This window comes from Aphidius gifuensis, linkage group LG5 (assembly GCF_014905175.1).
Source record: "Aphidius gifuensis isolate YNYX2018 linkage group LG5, ASM1490517v1, whole genome shotgun sequence".
Classification (NCBI taxonomy): Eukaryota; Metazoa; Arthropoda; class Insecta; order Hymenoptera; family Braconidae; genus Aphidius; species Aphidius gifuensis.
This window is the reverse complement of record NC_057792.1, coordinates 13,405,858-13,419,126: the sequence shown is the minus strand read 5'-3', so window position 1 is coordinate 13,419,126 and position 13,269 is coordinate 13,405,858. Positions and strand designations below refer to the sequence as shown.

Genomic DNA, 13,269 nt, shown 5'->3' with positions numbered 1-13,269 from the left:
AAGCATATAAACACTTAACTGATACTTAATTTATTAATGCAGAAAAAAAAAGAAAAAAATCATCAGGAATTGAAGTATATACGTATATTAAGTATAAAAATAAACTTAACACTCAAGTTTTCGGTTTTATATAATTCAATATTCAATTTTGGTTATGAATAAATATCAATGAATAAATAAGTTCTTTTTTCATGTTTATGTTATCAAACAAATTACTTCTATTTTTATTATTTACTTTGACGCTTGAAACAATGTTTTTTATATCTGGCGACCACAGACACGTGATACGCACAGAACAAGTGAAATGTTAATCAAAAGGAACTGAAAAATTTTGTCAAACTATTAGTGGTTCTCAATTCCACCTCCGTGACTTCTAAATGAAGCAGCCATTTTGTATACGTTTGACCAAAATTGAAATTTTTTTTTTATATAATGATTTGAAAATAATTTTCACTTTGAATATTCATTCGTTTTGTAATTATTATGTTCTTTCAAAAATATTATTAATTTTTTAAATTCGTAATGAAAATTAAGTTAAAAAATAAATTACACTTTTTAATTTTATTCTTATAACCTAACATAAATTTATTTCAATACTAATCATGACTTAAATTTTTAACAACTGTAGAATAAATTATTTCATAAGAATTTTGAGAAAAATGTCATTTATCAGGTTACAATATCGTACATCAAAATGAGGTAAGAAGAAAAATATATCAACATTTTATTAGTTTTATTTTTTACGGAGGCTAGGAGCCATAGGCTCAGCCGCAGTCTTGAATTCATCGGCGAAAAAAAAAAAAAGCTCATAACTTACGAACTAAGTAACCGAGAGACTTTGTACTAGGCTCAAAAGGAGCGCATTAAAAAACTCTATCGCCCGCGTAATAGGTTTTTTGCTCTATTGATAATAGTTTTTAGTCAAAAAATTAAAATGTAAATTTTGAAAAAAATTTTTTTCTTACTTAAAAATTTGTGGTGTCTAAACTATCCATCGGAGAGTATTCATCACCAGAGGTTTTTTGTTCGTAAATCTTTTCTGTTTTATATTTCATTATTTTTAAATTATTAATTACGTAACTTAAAATAGTACATACGTTTTTATGTGAAAATTTTACTAGTTATAAAAATTGCGCAATAAATAACTCGACGCAAAATCATAGTAGAGACTTCGTATTAGGCTCAATTTATGTATCTCAGAAAACTCTATCGCCCGCTTTGCGAAATTCTTTTCCATTTGAAATAGTTTTTGAGAAAAAAAAAAAAAACTATAAAATTGAAAAAAAAAATTCTGATATTTAATTTTTTTTCTCGAAAACCGTTATTAAGAGAGAAAAAAACCTTCTATGCCGTCACTAGATTTTTTCGAGGCGCATAATTTGAGCCTAATACGAACTCCCTGTCTTAATTATAACAAAAGTTATGGCTCGCCGAAAAAAAACTGAAAAACGGCGCAATGAATAACTCAACGCAAAATCAAAAGAGAGACTTCGTATAAGGCTTATTTTATGCGTCTGAAAAAACTCTATCGCCCGCATAATGGGTTTTTTCCCCTATCTATAATAGTTTTTGAGAAAAAAAAAAAAACTTCAAAATTTGACAAAAAATTCGGATATTTAATTTTTTTGCTCGAAAACCGTTATCGAGAGAAAAAAAAACCCCTAATGCCGTCACTAGATTTTTTTGAGGCGCATAATTTGAGCCTAATACGAACTCACTATCTTGATTATAACAAAAGTTTTGGCTCGCCGAAAATAAAATCGAAAAAACGGACCAAAAAATGTCATCATCGAGTTGAAATAAAATGTTTATAAGGCTCCAAAAAAAGTTTTGAAAAACTCTATTGCCCGTTTTTTTTTATTCTTTTTCGGTTGTAAAAAATATCGAGGAAAAAAGAAAAACCTTGAAAAAGAAATCTTCTTTATCGACTGTGTATAGCTAGTTATAATTTAAATCTAGTAATAATTGGTCTTACATTAAATCGTACAAACGGACAGTGTATATCAGCAGTCCAATTCACAGGGCAAATTTTTTACAATTTAGGGCTATTTTTTGCCGCTGATGGCGCTTGTAAAATTTTTTTTATATAGATTTTACATACAAAAGCTTCACAAGCGCCGCCAGTGGAGGAAAAAAGCCTAAAATTGTAATGCCCTGTGAATTGGACTGCAGGCTCAATAACATCCATGGTTATTTTTCTTTTCATTTTTTTTACCATTGGTAGTATTGCTTGTTCGTCGTTTCACGGTCAATTTTTTTTTTTTCTTTAATATTCTTTGATGAATTTTTATTATTATTTTTTTTCTAAATCGAACATGTATTTTTGGTTTATAGTTTAAAAATATCTACAAATGTTTAGTTTTTTATTAATTGTAACTCGTATAACTATGTATTTTTTTTTTTAGATTCAATTATTTAAATTATATTCAGAACTATATATTTGTTTTTTATTAATTATAGAATAATTCCAAAATAACCATATTTTTTTTTTTTGTTTTATTTTAGAAATTTTATTGAGTTAGTAAAAAAAAAATTGCAATATTGACCTAGAATAAAAGATTAGGTGACTGTATTTTTTAAAATTTATTGATTCGTAAAAAGACTCTAAAAAATAATATTAATTATGCAATTTTTGAAATCATTAAGGTAATTAATTGTTTTTTTATTTTTAAGTTCATAACATGGTAATCTGTCTTACATATATCAACACTACGAAAATTTACATCATGCCACAAGACAATAACTACCAAGAAATTAGAATATTTGTAAAATACTATTGATCACGATATCAGCAATATGGTCTTTACATAATACTTGAAAGATGGAGTAATTCGAATAACACTCAGTTTTTAAAATGTTTTTATCCATCACCAAGTTTTTTCACGAGAAAGTTGAGAATATATCACAGTTAAATTTATGAAATGTAAAACTGAATTAAAAAAATTATCGATTGGAATCAACAAGCATTGAAGAAGTTATTAATGACAAGTCTTTTAATAAAATAAAAAATTTCCATAAAAATTATGATATAAAAACATAAATACAAAAAGCTTTTCGGTCAACAAACATTCACAAAGTTATCTATAGAATCTCTGAACAAAACAGGAATGTGAAAAAAATTATAACACAGACAAACATATTATACAGAAAAATAGTATTCAGTCAACGAGCATCGAGAAAATTATTTATGAAATTACTAATCGAAGGTAGATTTTAAAAAACTGAAGGTAGATTTTGAAGAAATTATCGATTGGGATCAACAAGCATTGAGAAGTTATTCATGACAAGTCTTTTAATAAAATAAAAAATTTCCATGAAAATTATGATATAAAAACATAAATACAAAAAGCTTTTCGGTCAACAAACATTCACAAAATTATCTATGGAATCTCTGAACAAAACAGGAATGTGAAAAAAATTATAACACAGACAAACATATTATGCAAAAAAATATTGTTCAGTCAACAAGCATCGAGAAAATTATTCATGAAATTACTAATCGAAGGTAGATTTCAAAAAATTGAAACCACCCAAGTGGAAAAAATATATTTAATTTATATTTAATGGAAATATAAATTAAATTTTATGGATATACAGTTTTGGACATACTAAAAGTAAATTTAGAAAAAATTTAGAACAAATATAAATTAAATTTAGAATATGTTCAAGTTTGGACATACTAAAATTAAACCTTTTTTAAATTTTTTCTTAATTTTTTTTTTATTTTTTGTAAATTTTTTTTAAATTGAATTTTCGTATGTTCAAAACTGTATATATTTTAAATTTAGTTTATATTTTTTCTAAATCTTTTCTAAATTTTTTCTGAATTTTTTCTAAATTTAATTTTAGTATGTCCAAAACTGTATATATTTTAAATTTAATTCATATTTTTTCTAAATTTTTTCTAAATATAAAATAAACATATTTTTTTCATTTCAGAATAAATTTAAAGCAATACTTATATATTTATTCTAAATCTTTTCTAAATTTTTTCTGAATTTTTTCTAAATTTAATTTTAGTATGTCCAAAACTGTATATATTTTAAATTTAATTCATATTTTTTCTAAATTTTTTCTAAATATAAAATAAACATATTTTTTTTCACTTGGGCAGAATAAAATCCACTCTGAAAGCAATACTCAGAAAATATGCATCGATTATATTCAGTAATATTCAGATACATTGAATTATTATATGTAAGCTGATTCTTACCAATGTGTACTTATAATATCGAAACGATTAGTTACACCTTCTTTGTTTCTTTTCTATAATCAGAATAAATTTTTAAATGCAAAAGTTTGGAATAAATTATTTAACCTTTTTTTGAATCTAAAAATTAAAATAAAAAATACAGTCACCTTAAGAAACGAAGATATTTTATTACTACTTATTGTAATATATTTTATAAGAAATTCAAATAATTGTTAGTAAAATATCTTTGTATCCTAATATTATTAAAGAGTTGTATTTTTTATTATAAATCCGAAATTAATTGTAAAATTATAAAAAAACGATTGAAATATTTGTAAAAATAAAAGAAAATATAAATGAGAGATGCCGCGATACGATACGATACGATAATTGGCTGATTATCGTATCGTGTCGCGAAAGATGATTGTCGATATCGTATCGTGTCGTCTAAAAATTCGACAAAAATCGGATTATCGTGTCGTCTTATTATCGTATCGTCATAGGCAGAGTTGCCAGATGTGGCTCTTTAGAGCCAAATTGGCCCCTTGAGAACCATTTTGGCCCTCTCTATTTTCTGTTTGGCCCCAAGGGGCCATGTGACTCTTTGACCGGTAGTCGATACAATATGGGGAAACCAGCCAAAGAACCCGGCGACAGTTTTGAGTTTTCAAGAGAAATACAGCATTAGATACGTATTAAGGCTGTTTTTGAGAATTGTTGCCGGGTTCTTTGGCCGGTTTCTCCATACATACATTAAGAGGGTACAATGTAAACATTAGGGGCCGGTTTTCGAGTCCACTAGAGGGCAGAGTCCACAGTTAACTTATGATAGACAAATAATGATGAGGCTGATGAGAAAAATATATCCATGTGATAAATTTATATAAATATTAAAAGTTAAAAAAATATATATATTCTATATTAATATTAAAAGTTTTTTATAATGAAAAAGATCAACAAATTAGCTTGAATATTATATAAATAAATATATTAAAGATTGTCATTAATTATAATAAAAATAAAACCAAAAAAATATTTCTTCTAAATTATTTCTTGAAATTTGAATTTTGGCTCTTTTTATGGCTCTTTTGATTTTCAAGATGGCCCTTGTTGGCCCCTTCAGCGCCACTCGGTGGCGCTTTCACTGCGCGAGCATCTGGCAACTCTGGTCATAGGTGTTGTCGTATCGTATCGGGTATTATTGACATGATCGACGATAATTTTTTTGTTTGAGTATAATTTACAGGGAAATTTTAAAATATTTTTTGCATACAAAAACATTATAAAAGCAGGAAGAATTATCTTAAGGACAATAAGTAAATTACATGAATTATCTAAGTAAAAATTATTATAGTCAAAATTTATTATGTTTAAATTCATGGTTTAAAAGTTCATTGGCAAATAATATTGAAAAAAAACTTGAAAACCAAATTAAAAAAAAAATATTATAACACATGCAACAACGGTTTATATAATTTATATAAAATTATTATTAGTTATCATATTATTATAATTTATATTACTTTCATATTGTTAGATTAATATGTATCTAATATTATATGTTGCAGTAATCTATTTTTTCTTTAATTTAATATTTTCTGGAGTTTAACAATATGAAAATATTGCTTTGATTTAAATGTATATTTTTTCCGACATTATCGCGATGACACGATAATTTTATCGGTTATCGTCAGTCAAATATCGTATCGTGTCGTGACGACGATACGATAAAAAATGGCATTATCGTATCGTTGTCGTCATTATCGTATCGCCTTGTCGCGATATTATCGATTATCGCGGCATCTCTAAATATAATTAAATGTTTATAATTTTTATTGATCAATTAATTGAACATATCTGGAACCATGAAAAATGAAATCCCTTTTTTATTTTAGTATATGATCTATCTTACGGTAAATTTCGTTTTAATGATCATCTAAATATTTAACTAAAATTAAAATACCCAAGTGGAAAAAATATATTTAATTTATATTTAATGGAAATATAAATTGAATTTAATGGATATATAGTTTTGGACATACTAAAAGTAAATTTAGAAAAAATTTAGAAAAGATTTAAAACAAATATAAATTAAATTCAGAAAATGGTCAAGTTTGGACATACTAAAATTAAGCTTTTTCTAAATTTTTTCTTGATTTTTTTTTATTTTTTGTAAATTTTTTTTTAATTTAATTTTCGTATGTTCAAAACTGTATATATTTTAAATTTAGTTTATATTTTTTCTAAATCTTTTCTGAATTTTTTCTAAATTTAATTTTAGTATGTCCAAAACTGTATATATTTTAAATTTAATTCATATTTTTTCTAAATTTTTTCTAAATATAAAATAAATATATTTCACATTTCCAATAAATATATTTTTTCCACTTGGGTATCTTTCTTTTAAATATACTTAATGTTATCGTTACTTAACAATTAAATTATATCTAAGCAATAAAAACAACAATGGCCCTAGCCGGAGTATTGAAAATTTTTAATTTTCAACGGGTAACGCGGGCCACACGCCCCAACAAACGTTACTAGATCTTTTTTTTATTGTCAAAGACAACGTTTAATTACATATATATATAGTAAATTTACATTCAATTGAAACAGTAAAAATAAAAAAAAACAAAATAACTAAAAATTTGCAATGAATATTAAAAAAAAATAAAATCGATCTTTATGTAAATTTTTTGATTGTCTTTAGTTGAAAATTACTTCATTAAGACTTACACTGAATTTTTTCAAAAAACAGTAGCCTCTATCACTTTCATAGCATTAGAAAATTCAGTAATTGAGTTTTTTTTTTTTTTTTTTTAAGAAACCTGATTTCTTGATAGTCGGACGAAATATAACTTTGTAAGTTTTCATGCATAGTAAACAACTACTCTTCACTATTTTCGACAATGTATGCTTGAACGTGTTCGTCGAATGAGCACGTTTTTAATTTTTTAACTATGAAATAGATGATACAGTCTGCATCTACGATTCAATGAATTTCACCAAAAACTGAAAGATCTTTTTCTGTTTCACGAAAGACAACGCTTCCTGGTTCAAATAATTTGCCCATTTAATCACCGATATATCTTCATCTTTTTTTACTGGACGAACGTTTTTGAACATTTCATATTGTTTCAAGGACTTGATCTTTCGAATTTCTTTATATTTAAATGTATTTTTATTTGTCAACGAATTATTTTCTAAAAACCTTTGCACTGGAGATAACTGATGTTTCAAAGCTAGCGTATATGGCTTTTTCTCGTATCGCTGAATATAACGAAGAGGACCTGTTTGTCTCATAGCAGAAACTAAAGTATCATAGATTTTTTTGGAGATCCTGTTGCAGTATAATTTTCTGCTTCTTCTCATTTTCTTTTTATATTGACATTAGTTACTCTATCTTGATTGTTATTACCACGGATTTTGTCAATATGCGCAGAATATTGATAATCGTTACTAAATGAACATAAACATTATCGTAAGGACAGCAGTCCCCCCCAGTTGAGTTGAGTTGAGTTGAGTTGAGTTGAGTTGAGTTGAGTAATATATATTGAGGCAAAATGTCAGCATTCATTGATTTTCGGGGATTTCAAAAACCTCATTTGTCGTAAGAGAGTTGGTTATCCAACCTCTAAATTCAAGATTTTCACCAACTTTAAAAATATTCAAACCACCTTGTGAAAAATTACATCTTACTGAAGAATATAAAAAAACTGTGAATAATTGTGTAAAAACTACCATGGGATATCTTGGGAAGCTGGTCATGATCAATATACGTATCAACAATTAGTAAGAAAGTTTAATTATTTATTTGTCAAAGGTGAAGATAGAAAAAAATGATTGACATTTATCTTACGTTTAAATCCAATGACAATCTTCAATTTGGAATAACTGGGTTGTCCAGATACAAAAATATTAGAGATAGAACATCTAGCAATACGACATATGAATTTACATCCCTTATGCAGTTTTTACGAACGTGCATATGAAAATGCACAAAGACAAACATATTAGTATATTAAAACATTTTCAACGAGAGCCAACATGAAAGAATTCATTGCACATTTTTGTGCAGTTGAAAATATAACTGAATTGACACAATGCTGCACTTTCAGTGATGGCTATTGATAAAATTTGGAAAAAATTTTATCTGTAGAACAACGTTCAAATCCAACAATTTCAAAATTGAAACGATGCAAACAACATCCAATACAAAATGATTGTGAAGATAAAGTTGCAATATCTTATTATGCACTAGAAAAAGATTGTTTAAAATATAAAGAAAAAACTGACAATGGGGAATTGAATTTTATTATTGAATAAATGATCTAAAACTATATTTTTTTTTATTTGTGAATTTTTTAGAATAATCCTTCCTTCCTTTCTTAGAATATAAGATATAAAAAAAAATAATAATAAATGAATAAAGATTTAGTTTGTATAATAAAATAATAGAAACAAGTTTCGACAAGTTTTAACATGTGTAAACAGGGAAAATAAAAAAAAATAAAAAAATACTGTCTAGATTTTATTGTTATAAAAAATGATGAATCATCTTACAACATAAGATTAAAAGATTAAATTTTAGAAAATATTATGAAACATGTTCAAACAGGAGTTATTAGCTTTTATCAAAAAAATATTTTTCATATCTATTGTTATAAATTCGATAAAGAAGATTTTACGATTAAATGATCAAAAGATTAGAATAATAGAAAGTAAAAACTATGTTCTGAGAACAAAAAATTTTTAGTAGGGAAAAGCATCACCTGGTTCTCCTCCACAAAATATCAACCAATCACAACGTTCCCCCACTCTTAAAAACTTGAAGTAAAGAGAGGAAAGTGAACTTTTTCGTTGCTGGGGGAATCGAGATTTAGTATATATTCTCGTGCATAGAGACTAAATATCACTCTTCGTTCAGTCCATCAGCTGTAGTGCGCCCAGTCTTAGAAACCAACAAGTAAGTTTTATCATATATTTATAAATTTATATTAGCTTATTGATATTATAGATGTTTTTCAATTATTTTGTTAACTAAAAAATAACTTTTCCATTTACAGATATTAAAAATGGGTTTTGCGAAAGCCAAAAAACTTCAAAAAGCTAACCAATGCAAATCATTGAAAGATTTGAAGAGGAAAGTAGTTTATATAATTACTAAAGTAGCGAGATTTCCAACATCAAAGTATGGTCCGGCGCTAACAGTTGGGATCGACAATAAAATCTATGCATATCTACCAAAAAGATTTGCTACACATTTCAATAAAGATGATAAAGAATTTGAAGAGTTAGGAATTACTGTCAAGAAAGGAACACTAACCATCGTTCTCGATGGTGAAAATAATCAAGATGTAATATGAGATGAAAGTACATATAATCTACATGATTTCAATGATGATGAGAAAATGTGAATAAATAAATTAAATAAATTAAATAAATGAATACACTAAAATCAAATTATTAGTGTTCCGTAGGACACTTATGTTTTCACTTTTCGTGTGACTTTTTGTTATTTCGCGATAAAAATAAAAGTTATGAATCGAATTGGCTTCTATGAAGCCCATTAGGTTCCATTTTTTTTCCCAAAAGCAATCATCGTATTTATTTTTAATTTTCGGCCCTTATCAGTTGTGATAGTGCCATTTTTCTACAGGGCCCAATTTCAAATATTGACGGATCGGATCCGGCAATGATTCAATCGACGACGCTTCATCTGTAGACTCTACGATATTTTTGTTTTTTGGTCGTTTATTTTTTATTAAACAAAATGTAGTGTCAGAATTTGTTTTGCAAGATATTTTTGAACCGCCGAACCGAATTAGTTGATGTTAAATGAAATTTATGTTTTTTTCTTCCCAAAAGCAATTATCATATTTATTTTCAATTTCGGGCCTTATTAGATTTAATATTTCCATTTTCGATAGGGCCCATTTCAAATATTGACGGATCGGATCCGGCAATGATTCAATCGACGACGCTTCATCTGTAGACTCTACGATATTTTTTTGAAGTTTTTCGGTCGTTTATTTTTTTTTTTATTAAACAAAATGTAGTGTCAGAATTTGTTTTTGCCAGATATTTTTTGAACCGCCGAACCGAATTAGTTGTTAAATGAAATTTATGTTTTTTTTCCCCCAAAAGCAATCATCATATTTATTTTCAATTTTTGGGCCTTACCAGTTGTAGTAGTGCCATTTTTCTACAGGGCCCAATTTCAAATATTGACGGATCGGATCCGGCAATGATTCAATTGACGACGCTCCATCTGTAGACTTTTCGTTGTTTTTTTGGAATTTTTGGTCGTTCATTTTTTTTTTTATTAAACAACAGAAATAAACGACATTAGAAAATAAAACAAAACAAAAAAAATAGTCATTTATTTTACAGTAAAATAAAAAAACAAATCAAACAACAAGAAAAAAAATAAAAAATCCTACGGAACACTTAGGGTGCACCTTGGGGGACTTGACTATATTTTTTTTTAAATTGTTTTTTATTTAATTAAAATCATGAGTTACAATTAATCTATGTTACTTTATATACTATTGGTCTATATTCAATTATTTTATCATGTAAAATTAAGCAATATGCTGATGTTCCTTGAGAGAAGTGTTCTTTCGATTTAAATTCTAAACGTACAACGTTGTAAAAATTATAAACAAAAAAAAAATAAAGACGGAGAAGAAGAAGAAGAAAAAGATGAAAGAGAAAAATTGATAAGTTTTACCTTCGAGAGTTTGTAGAATACTTATTAGAATATATTTTACCTTTCTTCCCGATCTGGTCCTCAGTCATCATAAAAGAGTATGGATTGCGCCAAAAATCTAATGCTGCTGTCGAAAGCTGGTTCAGCACAGTCAAAAAATCAAATATATGAAAAACAAAAAAACATCTCAGTCCCTCGATTTATAAGAAAAATGCAGGTCATTGTTTACAGTACGCTTGAAATGAAGGACTTGACATTTGGAACAGCTCGACAGCAAGAAAATAAAAAAAAGCTAAAAAGAAAAAAAAAACAAAAACCAGACGAAATACGTTTGTATGCCCACATCGATTAATTACCATCAACAGAAAACCAAAGCGAGCTAGCTTGGGATGAAGTTCAAGAAGTATGGAAACACAAAAAAATTCAATTGGATAAACGAGAAAATCGATCGTTTACCCAAGATCTAAAAACATTGGGTATACCAATCGTGAAAAAATTATTCATAAAAAAATTTTTTTGACACATCTTATAAAGTCACATGTGTTTATAAAAAAATCAAGCAACTTTGAATTGATTTTGAGAAAAAAATAAAAATAGTACAAAACAATATAGTGTTGAGCTTCTAAATTCCCCCCCTCGCCCTTCATAAATTTATCACAAAATATATAATAGAAAAAAAATTTATGTGTAAGATTAAACAAAACAATTTTCATTGCCTCAAATTGAAAAATTAAAAAGTGTACAATGCCATAACAATAAGCTGGGGCCCTCACTGGGGTGGGTCTGCCTTAAGTTTCTCAACGTTCGTTTTGATTCAAAAAAAAAAAAAATTATTTATCATCTTGATTTTTAAATTCACTAATTACGATTTTCCAAAATTTTTTTACCGATAAAAAATAAGGAATAATGCAAAAATTTTGTGATGCATGCTAAAAAAATTACCGTGATAAAAGAATTCATGTACCATGGTTTTCAATACCGTATTATATGTAAATATAATTAATTCAAAAAATACTTACGAATAAAAATGTTCATCTCATTTGACACCACTTTTTGTGTAAATATTTTGTATAGTAATGAAAACAATGCAAGTGATGGATATTACAAATTTGCCAAGAAAGTTCATCTGGAAAGGTACGACGTGTGGTTAATACCAGTAGACCTTGACAAATGCCATTGGACTTTATTGGTAGTCAATGTTCCAGGGAAATGCTTGATTCACTTAGATTCTCTGGGTTGGAAAATAACAGCAAATCTCATAGTTGGGGTCCAAAAATATATGCAGGGGGCAATATTGAATAAAAGCAAACATATCAATTGGAATGAGTTCATTAGCCACAAGACATTCCTAAACAAAATCTGCAAGTAAACAATTGTAGCAGTTATGTGCTCACATGGGGATACGCTATTGCAACGAGCTCCTACACTCAATTCCATGAAGAAGATATGGAAAATGTAAGGAATAAAATCAACAGAATATTGTTTCCAGGAAGTGCAAGCACAGCAAATGAAAAACTTAAAAGACTGTGTACAAATAGTAAAAAAGATGTTCAACTTGTTGGATGTTCACCATCCAACAAGTTGAAGACGTAGGGGAAAAAATAAAAATTAGTAACAATCCACCGGGTGAAGGTTGCACAACATTGGCATATTTATCGATGTTGAAACTTGCAACCAAAAAAATTGATGTTAGAGAAAAAAGGCAATAAAATGAAAAAAAAACCCAAAAAATTGAGATAGTTAGAATATAGTTAAAGAAATAATAAATCAGATATATAAATTGCAGTGCTTGATGCTTAGATGTACTAGAATATAAAAAAAAATATATGAGATTAATAAATTATGATTTAGGATAAATAAAAAGTTTGAACCGAATTATTTTTTAGCATAATTACCAGTTGTGTCCGCTGTTTTTTTTTGTTAATAATAAATTATTTAAAAAAAACAAGTATATAGCGCGCGTGGGTCATTCAAAGAAAGTGTAATTTTCTTTGTTTATAATTTTTACAACATAAAAAAAGGGATAAATAAAAATTTTAAAATTCTATCAAATAGTTTATATTTTTGTTTGAATTGTGGGCCTAATTAATGTTGTTGTTATTTTATTAATAGATAATATATATATATGCAAAAAAAAAAAAAAAAAAACGTAAATTAAATAAAAGAATTCGTAAAAATGAAACAAAAGTTTTTGACGAAACACATTTTTTTTCGATGATTCTTTTTTAAATAATAAAACCAAAAAACATGCATTTTTTAAAACTTAATAAAAAAAAAATATAGTCAAGTCCCCCAAGGTGCACCCTAAGTGTTCCGTAGGATTTTTTATTTTTTTTCTTGTTGTTTGATTTGTTTTTTTATTTTA

At 26.9% G+C, this 13,269-nt stretch overlaps 1 protein-coding gene across 1 annotated transcript in view; it reads left to right on the top strand.

The window, feature by feature from the left end:
• Positions 1–694: 694 nt before the first annotated feature.
• The window catches only part of LOC122856427 (J domain-containing protein DDB_G0295729-like), a 34,418-nt gene continuing 21,843 nt past the window's right edge, over positions 695–13,269 (top strand). The window contains exon 1 of the mRNA XM_044158095.1: positions 695–699. Within this exon, the coding sequence (XP_044014030.1) occupies positions 695–699 (5 nt within the window). The remainder of the gene's footprint in view (positions 700–13,269) is intronic.